The sequence below is a fragment of the Nerophis ophidion genome, linkage group LG04 (assembly GCF_033978795.1).
Source record: "Nerophis ophidion isolate RoL-2023_Sa linkage group LG04, RoL_Noph_v1.0, whole genome shotgun sequence".
In the NCBI taxonomy this organism is placed as follows: Eukaryota; Metazoa; Chordata; class Actinopteri; order Syngnathiformes; family Syngnathidae; genus Nerophis; species Nerophis ophidion.
This window is the reverse complement of record NC_084614.1, coordinates 25,419,013-25,435,775: the sequence shown is the minus strand read 5'-3', so window position 1 is coordinate 25,435,775 and position 16,763 is coordinate 25,419,013. Positions and strand designations below refer to the sequence as shown.

Sequence of the window (16,763 nt, the reverse complement as noted above, 5' to 3'; positions counted from 1 at the left end):
AAACCAGGGGACTCTTTTTGCGGTTGCAACTGGCACGCCAGTCAGAGTCGTGGAAGGACATATTTTGTTATCATCATGTATAGATTTATTTCGCAGAGCTTATCTGTGGCTCAAAAGCCTTCCGTGAATATAATTGGATCGTGTATGTTGCCAGCAAATTGTGTCACGGCTATTGCTTCGATATTAAGGTGAGCTGCTTCTACCTTTCCATGTTTTATACATGTGGGGCCTAGTCTTACTTTGTGCGTCTGTACTAATGTGCATGTGTACAAATGAAATTGTATTACGGAGTAATACTGCACAGTTTACATATAGTTTATGTAACTCAGTATAATACAGTGGTACCGCAACGTACGTACTCAATTGGTTCCATGACCGTGCTCTTAACTCAAAACACTTGTATCTCAAATCCACGTTGACGTTTAAATCAGGGGTCGGCAACCTTTACCACTCAAAGAGCCATTGTGACCCGTTTCACAAATTAAAGAAGACAAAGGGAGCCGCAATCATTTCGCGAATATCTGCTGGTGTTCACCCACATAACAATAATAAGGGCGTGCCATGAAAGCCATTGCCTTTGACGTCTTCTACAACATGTACAGACATCTTGCCAGTACAGCAACATGTTGTATGTGGCTTCCGCAGATACACGTACATGACTGCAAGGCATACTGGGTGACACAGAGTACACTGAAGGTTGTGATATAAACAATTGTAACACTCTTACTAATATGCACCACACTGTGAACCCACACCAAACAAGAATGACAAACACATTTCTGAAGAACATCCGCACTGTAACACATTATAAACGCAACATAACAATTACCCAGAATACTATGCATCCATGACTTTTTCAGCCTATATTATACACCCCGCTAGCACCAAAACCCGCTTCCTTGCGTCGGTTGAGGTGAGCGGGGGTGTATAATATAGTCAGGAAGAGTCATGGATGCAAAGGATTCTTGGTGTTTGTTGTGTTGCGTTTATGTTGTATTACTGTGAGGATGTTCTCCAGAAATGTGTTTGTCATTCTGGTTTGGTGTGGGTTCACAGTGTGGTGCATATTAGTAAGAGTGTTAAAGTTATTTATATCATTATTTATAAGGCATACTGTGTCACCCAGTATGCCTTGCAGTCGTGTACGTGTATCTGCGGAAGCCACATACAACATGTTACTGGACTGGCAAGATGTCTGTACATGTTGTAGAAGGTGTCAAAGGCAAAAGCAATGGCTTAATGGCACGCCCTTATTATTGTTATATGAGTGACCACCAGCGGTCATTCGTGAGAATGGTTGCGGCTCCCGTTGTCTTCTTTATTTTGTGAAACGCGTCAAAATGTAGAGGCCGCTTAAAGTAAAGCCATCACGTCACGCCCTCAATATTGTTGTCTGAGTGAAAATCAAAGAATGTTGACCCAGGGTGATGTCCGGAAGAGGCTCTGAGAGCCGGAATTCCCCCGTAACAATCGGGGGGGTCGGCGATTGTGCAGCTGAGCCACATCAGAGTGGCCAAAGAGTCGCATGCGGCTCCGGAGCCGCGGTTTGCCGACCCCTGGTTTAAATGAATTGAAATCAACAGCACAGTTTTAACATGTGACATACTGTTACACCTTTCCTGCTCTTCAGCTCCTAGACCTCGCTCCAGGAGAGTTCCCTCCAGGGCCCATGTTTTCGTCGGGGGTAACACCCTTCACTTTAAAGCAAAGTTAAGTAAAGTACCAATGATTGTCGCACACACACTAGGTGTGGTGAGATTATCCTCTGCATTTGACCCATCACCTTCACTCACCCCCTTGGAGGTGGGGGGAGCAGTGAGCAGTCGGGGTTTGAACTCACAACCTACACAACCTGAAAGCCGAGCTCAGCAGACCCGATCACAGTGCCCTGTGATCGGGTCTGCTGAGCTCGGCTTTCAGGGTTGGAATGATGAGGCCGCTGATTCGTCACCTACTCAGTGGCCTAGTGCAGTGGTTCTCAACCTTTTTTCAGTGATGTACCCCTGTGAACATTTTGTTAATTCAAGTACCCCCTAATCAGAGTGAAGCATTTTTGGTTGGAAAAAAAGAGATAAAGAAGTAAAATACAGCACTATGTCATCAGTTTCTGATTTATTAAATTGTATAACATTGCAAAATATTGCTCATTTGTAGTGGTCTTTCTTAAACTGTTTGGAAAGAAAGATATAAAAATAACTAAAAACTTGTTGAAAAATAAACAAGTGATTCAATTATAAATAAAGATTTTTACACATAGAAGTAATCATCAACTTAAAGTGCCCTCTTTGGGGATGGTAATAGAAATCCATCTGGATTCATGAACTTAATTCTAAACACTTCTTCACAAAAAAAAGAAATCTTTAATATCAATATTTATGGACCATGTCCACAAAAAATCTAGCTGTCAACACTGAATATTGCATTGTTGCATTTATTTTTCACAGTTTATGAACTTACATTCATATTTTGTTGAAGTATTATTCAATAAATATATTTATAAAAGATTTTTGAATTGTTGCTATTTTTAGAATATTTAAAATAAATCTAACGTACCCCTTGGCATACCTTCAAGTACCCCCAGGGGTACCTGTACCCCCATTTGAGAACCACTGGCCTAGTGGTTAGAGTGTTTGCCCTGAGATCGGTAGGTTGTGAGTTCAAACCCCGGCCGAGTCATACCAAAGACTATAAAAATGGGACAAATTACCTCCCTGCTCGGCACTCAGCATCAGCTGCTGCCCACTGCTCCCCTCACCTTCCAGGTGGTGAATAAGGGGATGGATCAAATGCAGAGAACAAATTACACCACACCTAGTGTGTGTGTGTGTCAATCATTGATACTTTAACTTTAATTTAGTTGCTTTATTATAAGTTTTTCAGGACACAACCGCACACTTTCCTCACTCTACTACTACTGCACACACTACCACTCAAGTCTCCTGACTCGCACAACACACTGCACATACCTGTCTTTCTTTGTGTGTTTGCATGGAAATGTCAAATCTGGTCTTTTCAGTTGTCATGTTGTGTATTTGATAGCTGAACAATGTGCCATAAACAATGATTAAAGTGCACTGTACGAGTATCTTGCTTAATAAATTGGTGGAGAAGTATGCCCATAGTGTAATACAAAAGTAGTGGTAGAGTAGGCGGTCTTGCTCTTGCGCTACCATCTTTAATAGTGACAGTAATTCAGTTCAGTTCGAGCAATTTCAAAATATTAGCTTCAGCCTATACTTACTGTTGCATAGATGTCTCAATGATTAGCCAACAGACCGCGCTCCACGTTTGTTGTGTTTTTAACAGAGAAAACCGAGCCACTGTTTGTTTCCCAGTGAAATATCTGAACAGTGTGCATTGCACAGACAGTAGTTCTGATTGGATCCCCGCCCCTCTCCCACATGCTACTGTGATTGCATAGATTCCTAACTTGTGCCACCCGCCTTGAGACCACATTAAAATGTTAGGTAAAAAGTTAAAGTACCAATGTGTGATTGGATTTTGTCACTGTCAACAATTGGCCTCTTTTCAATAGTTTGAATAATTTGTCAATTAATTTCGTAATTATTTTCGTCATTCCATCATTATTTTTGTCAATGTGCATCTGTTGTGATTAGTTATCGTCCTATTTTAGTCAAGGGAAACTAAGTCATTGACGATAACGAAGACGACAAATTTTACTCAACCATTTACATTTTTGCTCGGAACCTAAATCATAACAGTCATCCAAGAGACCGCTTTTATCTTAAAGCAATCTTAAGTTGAGGTACTACAGTACTGTTATTTAGGAGTAATACTGCATTCAAGTAATACATATTTATTCATATGCTTAAGTATAATACTGTGATTTAGTAGTAATACTTCAAACTAGTAATACTTAGTAATAATTAAAGATCTGACTTGCAACTGTATTTTTTCCCTCATAGACGGTCCAGTGTGTGTAGTGCTAAATGCCTCAGCACACATTCAAACAGGTTTTGTGAGAATAAAAACAATGTTGCCAACTCCAATAATGAAGACTCCACAGGGACCCAAACAGTCTCTAAACAACAAACTGCAGATTCCAGTGACATTAATAAATTGGATGAGCAAAATGATCGAGACAATATCAAGAATACAGATGTAATTAATGTGCAAGATGATGCTGCTGAGGGAAAAGAACTTGATACGTCGAAAAGCGGGAAACATAGTCTACTTGATCTTCTGGGAGCCATGAGGGTGGATGTCACCAGCAAGAAGAGGCTAAAACCGTTGACAATTAAGCCAAGTGTTTCCATCCCGACCTCAAAGCCAATGGAAAGCAAGTTTCAGGAGGCTTCTGTGGATATTTCATCTCAAAGGTGAGACATAATTTGATCGACTTGAAGTTGTAACTCTGCTGTCTAGTGATCTCCCTTGGTCTCTTTTTTTATTGATCAATTCTGTCTCACTTTTTTTTTTTAGACAAACCCTGAATCCGGAATTGGTCGCAGCTGCCTCTGCTGCTGCTTCCACTCTTCCGAACCGCAACCAGGCCGAGTCTGAGCTGCTCAAGCAGCTGAGGCAGCACGAGGACCTCACTGAGACTCAAAAACAGGGAGAGGCCAACGACCTCGGGTACATTTTTGCTAATCCTATATGCATTTTCTCCTGGTGCCATCAACAGCTGAAACCTCCAACATATCACCACTTTATCTAGTATGACCCAATAGATGGATACTTGGAAATGGAACTGACTTTGTTACAGTACCCACATTTACATATAGTAAATCTGCATTGATAACAATACATAACAGCTGGATAAAATAATGATGCTTTTATAAAACAAAAATGTTTTTATTGATACTTTAGTTTGCAGCAGTGCAGCTAGCAGAAATTAACCCTGCAAACTCTCAATGATTTCTTAGAGTGATTCTAGCTGACATGAAAGTGTCAGTGGAACGTCAAGCCAACAAACTGAACGTTCGGTCGACCAATCAGATCCAGTTTGACGACGACGAGTACGCCTACAAGCAGGACAGAGGGGTCACTTCAGAGCTGAATGTCGTTCGCAAAAAGTACATCACCTTATTTTTATTTATTTTTATCCAGATCATTTTTATAACGTAGAGGAGGTCAGTATATCTTTTGGTAATGGAAATTTCATTGTATGAACGGGAATTGAAAAACAAAGAAATGATTGGTTTAATTTTGAAATACAAAAAATTAAACTGAAAAACAAGGCACTATTCTTTTTTTCATGTCAAAAAACAATAACTACATCCAAAAAATGGGTAGTTTTTTATTTTATATTTCATATAACAAAATAAATATCACAACAGAAATAAAAGAACTGACCAAAAACATATGCTTTTTTTTTCAACCTGACACCAAGTCAAAAGTTGCAAGACCGCAGACCAGCCTGTCAGGAAAAAAAAAACAGCAGTGTGTTTCAGAATATGATTCAAATGAACCAATCATTTTTATGTTTTTCAATTCCCATTCATAAATTGAAACTATCAATGACCGAAACATACACTGACAAAAAGAGAAGCTTGTGGTTAATCTTTTCATTATTCATTTTTTTGTTTTTGTTTTTTACAGGAAAGGCTTGTTCACTGGAAAAAAGCTTAACATCTTCTCCCTTCCTGCTGATGAAGATAAAGTTACTGAAACAGTTGGTAATTATTAGTTTAAATTACTTTATTACTGTAATTTACAGTAAAACCACTTGGAATTTGATTACAGTTTGGAGGAACATTATGGCATCAAAGCATTGCCAAAATCTGCATGCATAAAGACCACTTTTCGCAATGTGGCTTTCAGTCTGCGTGCGTGGGGACAATCACTCAAGCAGCAAATTAAAGCGGATTTAGTTGGACTGCCTCTAAGTAACGTTGCAATTTGCTAACAAAGCAAATATGCCTGATAGAAAACATTCGAAGGCAGTATGTCTTAACGATAGAGTCATTGTTGGGCTGCTAGCGCACCTTAGAGGGCAGCAAAAAAACATCTGTTTCTTTGCTGTGGTCCGTATGGGCCGCAGCGATTCTCAGTTGTAATCCACTTTTCCACCACTCGTGGCGGTAACGACAATATCAAACAAACAGAACAAGTCTAGAGTTAAAATCGTAGATAAGTTTTAAAGCGCTAAAATGGTGAAGCTGTATTTTTATGTGCACTTGGATTTTATGGACAGTTTATTTAAGAAACATATTTATTGCGAATGTATTTATTTAAGCACATCATAATTGTAAGGTTATTATTTATGAGACCCTTCTGATGCAGTATATTTAGTTAGTACTTCTTTTTCTAATCAGCCTGATCTAAGCCAAAAGTTTATGTGTAAAATAAAAAATAATCTTTGTGATTAACACATATTTTTTAGATATCATTTGACAAGGTTGTAAAACATAAGTCGGTTAGATATAACTATTTTTGTGTTTAAAACCAAGAGTAAGATTACTAATTCAGTGTTGATATTTGAGTAGGGCCAAAGCCCCTCTGTAGTGGAAAAGTTGGGCCCCAGGTCAAAGAACTTAGAACCCTTGCTCTAAGGTACAGTAAGGCTCTACTTTTCCAAATGCGCAAGCCTCGATGCGAATTTAAATGGGTTTGCTACTGATTTCACACGCCGATTTCAACACCTCCAAATTTGGTAATGAAAACTAAGATGAACGTTACAATCAAACAGCTGGTATGTAATAAGTACAATACTTAAAGTACATTGAAAGTCCAATATAACGTGGTCGTTGGGGGTCCAGAAAATCTCGACCACGTAATTCAGGGTGACTAACCCAACATTGTGTTATATCAAACTTGTTGATTGGTGAATAGTGCCCCCATGTGTGTTGTGAATTGTGTAAAGTCACAGAATGAGTGGGGCACTAATCTCCAATAGGTAGGTTTGGTACAGTATTGATAACCAATAATTTGGTGAAAAAAAAACAACGCAATTGACTCTCGTGGAAAAAACGGGCAAAAATTTGTGGCCCATGGCACAACCGCATTATATACAATTTTGCATTATATGGAACCGGGTTATATCGGAGTGTGTTTGTAGGGCGCAAGAAAAGACAAAACTTTCAGGTTAATGGCAAAAGCTACTCTCTGATTGGGCAGCTCATTGTAGCCTGTACACTACTTTTATCTAATGTCTTTGAATTGCAACTGCATGTTAAGTCTAATACTTGCAAATGAGACTCTGATGTCCAATAAATCCGGATATAACAACTGGACAGCACAGTTATCATTACTCACTGTGAAATATTAAATGCTTTTTTAAATTTTATTATTAAGCAAATGAACATTTATTAACACATGAGCACACACATAAATACTGTAAATTGTACCGTTGAGTACCTGGGTATTGAGTCTCAGGTACCGGGGAATTAATATTGTTTCGATACGAATGTGAAAGGTACCCGTCCCTACTTACAAGGTGATCAAATTTGTATGTTGTTTTTTTGTTTTAATTTTAGACACATAATGGCTTGGTATGTCTAAAGTTTAGACTCTAAAGGCTACTCTTATTTAGAAGGGGCACCGTTTGATAGTAACAGTTCCCCTTTATTGGCTCTGCATGGATACAGTAGGCACTTAAAGTGACCAATCAGAAAGATGCCGTATATTCAATGCCCGCCCCAAGTCTCAAAAGGGTGGAACACCACATGTGTGGAGAAACACAAAACGAGCGCAAAATGAGTCTAAGTGTGTATTTTACGCACTACGATTTTGGCACGGTTTTGATTCTATAAAATAAAATACCACAAAAAATCCTAAATCATTTGAATCGCTAAGTGACATCACTAGTCCTCATTTGACTTCAGTTCAGAGAATCTCGAAGGCTATCTCTGTGCATTTTGTTTTTTTTGACATGTATTACAAAAGAGGGATCAAACTCAACAAGGAATGTTTTATTTTAGAAGAGAGATGGATGAATGGAAACACTGTTAGTTGGTGAATGTTTGACCCTGTAACTGATTATTTCTCATGCAAAAACTAGGAGTCAACCAGTGTCCCAAAATTAATACTGTTCAATCTCCGAGGTTCCTGTGTTTTTACGCATATGAGTATTACCGTAATAATCTGGATATAAGACGATTTTAAATATTAAATGTAACTTTTTCCTCAACTTCTATGTCAATGTTGGTTTTTAGCACGCCCAACGCTGTGGGACGTGGATTTGGCTAAACAACTGTCTTCATCGGCCAACCAAATGCCCCGGAATGCCTTTGAAACAATGATCATTTGGACCAAAGAGGGCAAATTGTGGCAGTACCCAATTGACAATGAAGCATGTAAGTAAATTATATTGTATGTAGTCTTATTGAATATGTGGAGGAAGCAAAAAAAAACTTACAATGCTTTTGTCTTTTTATCAGGCTTTGACGAGGACGCCAGAGTCCCCTTCCATGAGCATGTCTTTCTTGACAAGCACCTAGAGGAGGGCTTCCCCAAGCAAGGTCCAGTACGTCACTTCATGGAGCTTGTGGTCATCGGTTTGTCCAAAAACCCCTATCTGACCGTTCAGCAGAAGAAGGAGCACATCTCCTGGTTCAGAGACTACTTTAACCAAAAACAGGATGTCCTCAAGGAAGCTGAGGTTTACCTTAATTAAATTTGTGCCACATTTCCCCTTTATGATTAGCAAGGCTAATTTTGTCTTTGTGCAGAAAGTCAAATGATGCTCTTGTACAAAATATATAATAAATTGTAGGGGTGTAACAATTGATTGATTATTACATCAATAGATAAATGTATATTCCTACATTTCAAGTATATCCTAGAAAGGTATCGATACAGGATCATTTTAAAAGGGATTTGATAAATTTTATCGATGCTAGAAAAAGGAAAACATTGGATTTAGGAAAGGCACACTTTTTATGAAGTTTAGCACTTTTAATGATAAGGGCATTAAACGTTCAGTCTTTTGGCCCGTTTGTGGTCTCAGCAAAACAAAAATGGCGGATACCTGCAGTGGTCGAGAAAGGTCATAACAAACGCAAACGCCACATGACAGTGTCATTAATTACACCACAAAAACTTTAAAATGCAGCACACTTGCAAAAGACACAACAAATACAAAGAGCACAACACAATTATATAAAGCCACAACACTAAGCCACAAAGGACACAACAGAAGTGACAACAAAGCAAATTTCAAGCTAGTTTGGGGACGGCATGGCTCGGGTGGTGCAGCGGCCTTGCCAGCAACTTGAGGGTTCCAGGTTTGATCCTAACTTCCGGTATCTAAGTCACATGAGTTGTGTTCTTCGGCAAGACACTTCACCCTTACCCCTGATGGGTCGTGGTTAGCGCCTGTGCAGTATGGCAGCTTCTGCCATCAATGTGTGAATGTGGAAATAATGTCAAAGCGCTTTAAGTACCTTGAAATAAGAAAAGCGTTAAACAAGTATAATCCATTTACAATTCCATCATTTACGGCGACACATCAACTTCCGTAACACAACAACATAAAACATTAACAACTGGCAGCCAAACAATAATAAACACAAGAGCTTGATCAATGTGGCCAGGAGTCAACACCATCAACAGGGGTGAGGTGGCTTACATGCTGCCGCACAACTGGGACACTGTCCTTCATGGCGACGCCAGGGCAGAGAACAGATATGGGCGAGTCAGGGAGCTTTATTTAGCAGGTAAATACACTGTTAAAAGTTTTATTGAACATGTAGAGGGGTTAGTGCATCTGCCTCACAATACAAAGGTCCTGAGCAGTCCTGGGTTCAATCCCAGGCTCGGGATCTTTCTGTGTGGAATTTGCATGTTCTCCCCGTGACTGCGTGGGTTCCCTCCGAGTACTCCGGCTTCCTCCCACCTCCAAAAGACATGCACCTGGGGCAGTGGTTCTTAACCTTATTGGATGTACCGAACCCCACCAATTTCATATGCGCGTTCACCGAACCCTTTGTTAAAAAAATAAATATATTAGAAATTCTAATTCAAGACAAAGTTATATGTTTTTTTTACTGGTGCACAAAATGAACCGTGCATGAACATCCCCTTGTTCAAAGAACAAAACCAACAAATGAACTCACAACAAATTACACATCTGCAAATAAGATGGAAAACTAGAGAGAACATTGGGGGTATCCATAATAAGCCAATAGGGAGAAGTTTTTAATTACACGATGAGTTAGGTGTGTCTTGACCTGCGCGGCGCAGGCTCCCCCGAACCCCTGAGGTCGACTCACCGAACCCCTAGGGTTTGATCGAACCCAGGTTAAGAACCACAGACCTGGGGATAGGTTGATTGGTAACACTAAATTGGCCCTAGTGTGTGAATGTGAGTGTGAATGTTTTCTGTCTATATTTGTTGGCCCTGAGATGCGGTGGCGACTTGTCCAGTGTGCACCCCACCTACCGCGCGCATACAGCTGAGATAGGCTTCAGCGGCCCCAAAAGGGACAAGCGGTAGAAATTGGATGGATGTATAGAATACTGAAAATGTGAGCAGAAAAATGTTGGATACACTTTATCCTAATAGGATGTGAGTGCATTATCCATTAATTGTTTACTTACTTGTTTTGATCCATTATTAACTTATACATAATTCCCTTACAAGAAATAACAGTAATATAGGAAAGTTCACCTGAAGTGTCCAATATCTAGTATTTATTTCCCAGTTACAATGGTTGAGTTTTGTTTGCTAAAAGTTACTATATCGGCAACCACAAGTTCTGTATTGAATCAAATCGATGTTAAAACAAACTGTTGTACCCGTAATAAACTGCGAAAACTTCGGTAAAGTAACTTGGTGTTCAAACATAAATATTTATTAATCACTTGCTTGCATTCATTAATACAATACAGGTCAAATATGTTGAAATAATTCAGTCATACTGGAAAAAAAATGTTTAATGGTACATGTTTGCTGATTAGTTGACAGCTGAATGAATCGTTGGCGTGTTTTAGGCAGCTGTTGAGATCGGGCCGTAATTATGATTAATGGTGCTTTCTTTGGCAGGCAGTGAAATAGGTTCATGTTGGCCTGTAGCATCTAGGACCTCGGCTCGTTTACAGTACATGTTTAAATAGAACTTGAACCTTGTGCCCTTTCCGAGGAAGTGCTTTTGAAGTCCTGAACATTTGAACAATGAAGCAAGCATTTTCTTAGCAGTGACCCTCGACTTTATTTGTTGTCTGAGAAATCGTGGAAAAAGGAAAGCTTGACATTTGAAAACACTCCCGCTTCCACATTTTGTTCACTTTTCCTTAAACACTTGTGAGTGGCGTGATGATGTGTTGGCAACTTGGCTAACTGCATGGGGGGGGGGGAGGTGTATGTTTGTACACCTGGACGACTGTGGACAATAATGTGGAGATTCATGACTCAGAAATACTGAGTACCATACGACAGTGGTCCCCAACCACTGGTCCGGTCCGTGAAGCATATGCTACCAGGCCGCACAGAAACATTAACCAATTTATAAACTACCACTGTCCCACTAAACACATCAATAAACTTGTTAATTGATATATATTACAACTCCTTTGTTGTAGTACATGGGACAATACACATTCATGGACATATTGAATGTTAATGTGCCAGATTTTAGACAAAAGTACATTTTTTCATGCTAATTTTTTGCTGTTTTTATCTGCCACACGTAAAAAGCCGGTCCGTGAAAATAATGCATACATTAAAGCGGTCCCCGGTGGAAAAAAGGTTGGGGAACCTGCCATACGGTATATTGTTTGTGCGCACCAGTTTTCATTGAAAAGCACCACTAGAGGGCACCACCAACAAAATTGCAAGTTTGCTCAAAAAATGTACTTTTTTAATATTGTTGCCGGGCCTCGTATTACCTCCATCCATCCATTTTTTTTTTACCGCTTGTCCCTTTTGGGGTCGCGGGGGGTTGCTGGAGCCTATCTGAGCTGCATTCGAGCGGAAGGCGGTGTACACTCTGGACAAGTCGCTACCTCATAGCAGGGCCAACACAGATAGACAACATTGACATTCACACACTAGGGCCAATTTAGTGATGCCAATCAACCTATCCCCAGGTGCATGTCTCCGGAGCCCGGGGTGAACATGCAAACTCCACACAGAAAGATCAATGAAATAAAAACCAGGGAGCAACTTAGTGAAATTACAGCGTCCAAGTATTGTGTTGAAAAGTACAAAAAGAGGACAAACTTTTCGCGTGTGTGCTTGGATTTCTTTAAAAGGCTTACTTTGTGGTGGTGAGATTTTTATTTATTTGAAATACGCTTAATTGGACATGACAAAAGATTAGGGGTGGGGATACGGGAATCCTCACGGTGCGAAAGAATGCAGATGACCGAGCATGTGACAGGACGTGAAGGCATCATCGGCTGCTCTTGTCACAGAGCGCGAGTCTTGAGTTGAAACCAGTCTGCTGAGGATGCCGTGAACGTCACAGCACAACTTCAAAGGACCGCCTTTGCCCGACCGTAACTTATCCGCGAGCTTTTATTCACGTGTATGTGAGTGTCTATGATCCCGACGGACGCCTTGACCCAGACATGGCCGAGGTCCCACCGCTCCAAGTAGACCCAGACTTCGAGCCTCTTACCCGGCCGCGCTCGTGCACCTGGCCGCTGCCGGAGCTCATCGACCCGGCGAGCTCCACCACAAACTCCCCGAGCCCCTCCGTGCCGCCGGGAAACGCCTGCAATCTCAGTTTACTGGAGGAGGATTACGAGGAGGACGGCTCCTATGTGTCCCATTCTGACTTCCATCGTCCTGAGGGGCTGCACCTCCATCCGCACTTGCATCAGCCAGGCCCGCAGCTGCCGGTGCCCCAGCAACAGGTGCCCCCCTTGGGGGGATCCAACCAGAGGAAGAGCAGCTCGTCCCGGCGGAACGCCTGGGGGAACATGTCATATGCTGACCTTATCACCAGGGCCATCGAGAGCTCACCCGAGAAGAGGCTGACCCTCTCCCAGATTTACGACTGGATGGTGAAGAGCGTGCCTTACTTCAAGGATAAAGGAGACAGTAACAGTTCTGCAGGGTGGAAAGTGAGTACCCTGCTTACTGCTTATTTCTTTAGTCCAAACACTAACTTTCACATTAACTATAATTATTGGAGAATGCCCTGAATAAGCAGTGCTAATTTGCCCATGAGCAAGGCATCGGACTTGTGCCAGCGTCAATATTGTATATTCATTTGTGTGTCATCAAGACACAAACAGCATGTATGCATAATATATGCTCCCTACTTTTAACCCCTCACTGTATTGAACACAGCACGCATAAGGAATGAATGATGGGAATAAAAAGTTAATATAATTAGATCATGTTTGTACAGTACATGCAGCAAAATTATTCAATCCCTCGCTCATTCTAATTTGTTAGGGGTTCTGAAAAATATTGATTCCCATCTGAATCGTGATTCCTGTTTAATACGATTTTAAAAGTGATTCATAATCATCGATTTAAAAAAAGTATAAAAAATATATTTTTAAAGCCATGTATAAGTCATACGTTAGCAGCCAAGATAATTTTGTAACCTTTAACCTCTTTTGAAAAGGTTTTAAAAAAATGTATACCAAATAATGTATTGCTAGAATCAATTTGAATCGAGAATCACGTTGAATCGAAATGTATTCTGAATTAAATCGACACACCAAGAATCGGAATCAAATCAAATTGCGAATTGTTATATGACACGTACATATTACACTTGTCCAGGGTGTACCCGAATGCAGCTGGGATAGGCTCTAGCACACCCCGCGACCCCGAAAGGGACAAGCGGTAGAAAATGGATCGATGGATATACAGTAGAATATGTGTATAACGCAAATATATGTGTGTGTGTGTGTTTATATATGTATCTGTGTGTATGTATATATATATATATATATATATATATATATATATATACATATATATATATATATATATATATATGTCTTGATTGGATTATCCAGAGAATAGTGCTCGATACCGTGGTAGAGCGCAATATGTAGGTGTGGGAAAAAAAAAAATCACAAGACTACTTCATCTCTACAGAACTGTTTCATGAGGGGTTCCCTCAATCATCAGGAAAATGAAAATGTCCTGATGATTGAGGGAACCCCTCAATATATATATATATATATATATATATTGCTGATTATGGCATACAGCAAAAGATACCTCAAAAATATTATCTCAAAAAATTTGAATATTTCCTCAGACAAAGTAAAACAAAATTGTATAACAGCAAAACAAAATCAAACATTTGAAAATATCAATCAATGCACTCAGTACTTTGTTGGGAATCCTTTTGCACGGATTACTACATCAATGCGGCGTGGCATGGAGGCAATCAGCCTGTGGCATTGCTGAGGTGTTATGGATGCTTCAATAGCGGCCTTTAGCTCATTTGCATTATTGGGTCTGGTGTCTTTCAGCTTTTTCTTCACAATAACCCACACATTCTCTATGGCAGTGTTTTTCAACGTTTTTTGAGCCAAGGCACATTTTTTCTTTGAAGAAATGCGGAGGCACACCACCAGCAGAAATCTTTAAAAAACAAAACTCAGTTGACAGTAAAAAGTCGTTGTCGCAATTGTTGGATATGACTTTAAACCATAACCAAGCATGCATATAGGGACGACGTGGCGCAGTGGGAGTGTGGCCGTCCGCAACCTGAGGTTCCCTGGTTCAATCCCCACCTAGTACCAACCTGGTCACGTCCGTTGTGTCCTTGAGCAAGACACTTCACCCTTGCTCCTGATGGGTGCCGGTTAGCGCCTTGCATGGCAGCTCCCTCCATCAGTGTGTGAATATGTGTGTGAATGGGTAAATGTGGAAGTAGTGTCAAAGTGCTTTGAGTACCTTGAAGGTAGAAAAGCGCTTTACAAGTACAACCCCTTTATCATTTATAGCTCTTGACTCAAAGTACAGTAGGTGTACTGTCACCACCTGTCACATCACACCCTGACTTATTCAGACTTTTTTGCTGTTTTCCTGTGTGTAGTGTTTTAGTTCTTGTCTTGCGCTCCTATTTTGGTGGCTTTTCCTGTTTTTTGGCATATTCCTGTAGCAGTTTCATGTCTTCCTTTGAGTGATATTTCCTGCATCTACTTTGTTTTAGCAGTCAAACATTTTTCTGTTGTTTTTATCCTTCTTTGTGGGGACATTGTTGATTGTCATGTTCGGATGTACATTGTGGACGCTGTCTCTGCTCCACAGTAAGTCTTTGCTGTCATCCAGCAATCTGTTTTTGTTTACTTTGTAGCCAGTTCAGTTTTAGTGTTGTTCTGCATAACCTTTCCTAAGCTTCAATGCCTTTTCTTGGGGGCACTCACCTTTTTGTTTATTTTTGGTTTAAGCATTAGACACCTTTTTACCTGCACACTGCCTCCCGCTGTTTCCGACATCTACAAAGCTACTAGCTACCGGCTGCCACCTACTGGTATGGAAGAGTATTACACAGTCACTCTGCCCAGTTCTAGACAGTACAGACACTCAACAACAACACATCATTTGCAGACTATAATTACTGGTTTGCAAAAAATATTTGTAACCCAAATAGGTGAAACTAGATAATCTCCCACGGCACACCAGACTGTAGTGTGCCGCGGCACAGTGGTTGAAAAACCCTGCTCTATGGGGTTCAGGTCAGGGGAGTTGGCAGGCCAATCAAGGACAGTAATGCCATGGTCAGTACACAAGTTACTGGTGGTTTTGGCACTGTGGGCAGGTGCCAGATCATGCTGTAAAATGAAATCATCATAGATATGTATACATATATCTTTTTTTGTGTGTATTTGGCTAAATAATGAATAGCGCAATTGTCTCTATATATAAATATGTATTGCAATTAACAATACATACACATAAGATATTTAGTGCTGTCATATGCCTATTTTGTTTAATCAAATTTATCACACTTATAAATTTGGATTAATCATGAGTAATCACAGGTTTTTACTTGCTTGCAAAATACAGACTTAACTTTAAAAAACGGAATTTAAACAGAAATGCAGTTTTATTGTCAAAATACCAGCTATTTTGTATGTTTTACTTGATCGTACATCATTTATTTGCTCAAAACATGGTAACTGTTTTATATTAAGTCCTGTCAGGGTTTATTTTGAAGTGAAATTTGCCAGCAAGCACATCAGTTGGAGTCTTTTCACTCATCTTTGCACAGGTGTATGCGTTGACCAGATCACTGACCATATAACAACCTGCTCCACCTTTCAGGTAACCATCCGCAGGTAAGATAAAGGAACATTTGCGGTCAGACTAAATTGTGTGATTAATCTGCGTACATAAATGATTAATGTAATATTTTTTGTGACTAATCACATGAGTTATTTTGAGGTTTTGGATTATATTATATTATTTATTAGTTTGAAAAAAGCTAAATTATTCCGAGCAAATACTCCTCAAATAATAACACTGTTTCCTCTTTCTTGGAAAACCACTATCTAAAGGGTGTAAAGTATTTCAATAGATCATAAACAACTTTGCACCCTTTTGTGACTTATTCCATTCATCCATTTTCTACCGCTTATTCCCTTTTGGGCTCGCGGGGGGCGCTGGCGCCTATCTCAGCTACAATCGGGCGGAAGGTGGGGTACACCCTGGACAAGTCGCCACCTCATCGCAGGGCCAAAACAGATAGACAGACAACATTCACACTCACATTCACACACTAGGGCCAATTTAGTGTTGCCAATCAACCTATCCCCAGGTGCATGTCTTTGGAAGTGGGAGGAAGCCGGAGTACTCGGAGGGAACCCACGCATTCACGGGGAGAACATGCAAACTCCACAAAGAAAGATCCCAAGCCTGGATTTGAACCCAGGACTGC

At 40.2% G+C, this 16,763-nt stretch overlaps 2 protein-coding genes across 2 annotated transcripts in view; both read left to right on the top strand.

Annotated features, from left to right (window-relative positions):
- The first annotated feature begins 7 nt into the window (after positions 1 to 7).
- mrps31 (mitochondrial ribosomal protein S31) lies at positions 8 to 8,688 on the top strand. The gene is made up of 7 exons (XM_061897634.1): positions 8 to 188; positions 3,927 to 4,340; positions 4,444 to 4,596; positions 4,887 to 5,036; positions 5,563 to 5,639; positions 8,118 to 8,258; positions 8,343 to 8,688. Exons 1-7 carry the CDS (start codon positions 76 to 78, stop codon positions 8,576 to 8,578), a joined length of 1,284 nt encoding a protein of 427 aa, XP_061753618.1. The 5' UTR covers positions 8 to 75; the 3' UTR covers positions 8,579 to 8,688.
- A 3,130-nt stretch (positions 8,689 to 11,818) lies between these two features.
- The window catches only part of LOC133551184 (forkhead box protein O1-B-like), a 51,895-nt gene continuing 46,950 nt past the window's right edge, over positions 11,819 to 16,763 (top strand). The window contains exon 1 of the mRNA XM_061897633.1: positions 11,819 to 12,972. Coding sequence (XP_061753617.1) covers positions 12,475 to 12,972 — 498 coding nt within the window. The 5' untranslated portion in view covers positions 11,819 to 12,474. The remainder of the gene's footprint in view (positions 12,973 to 16,763) is intronic.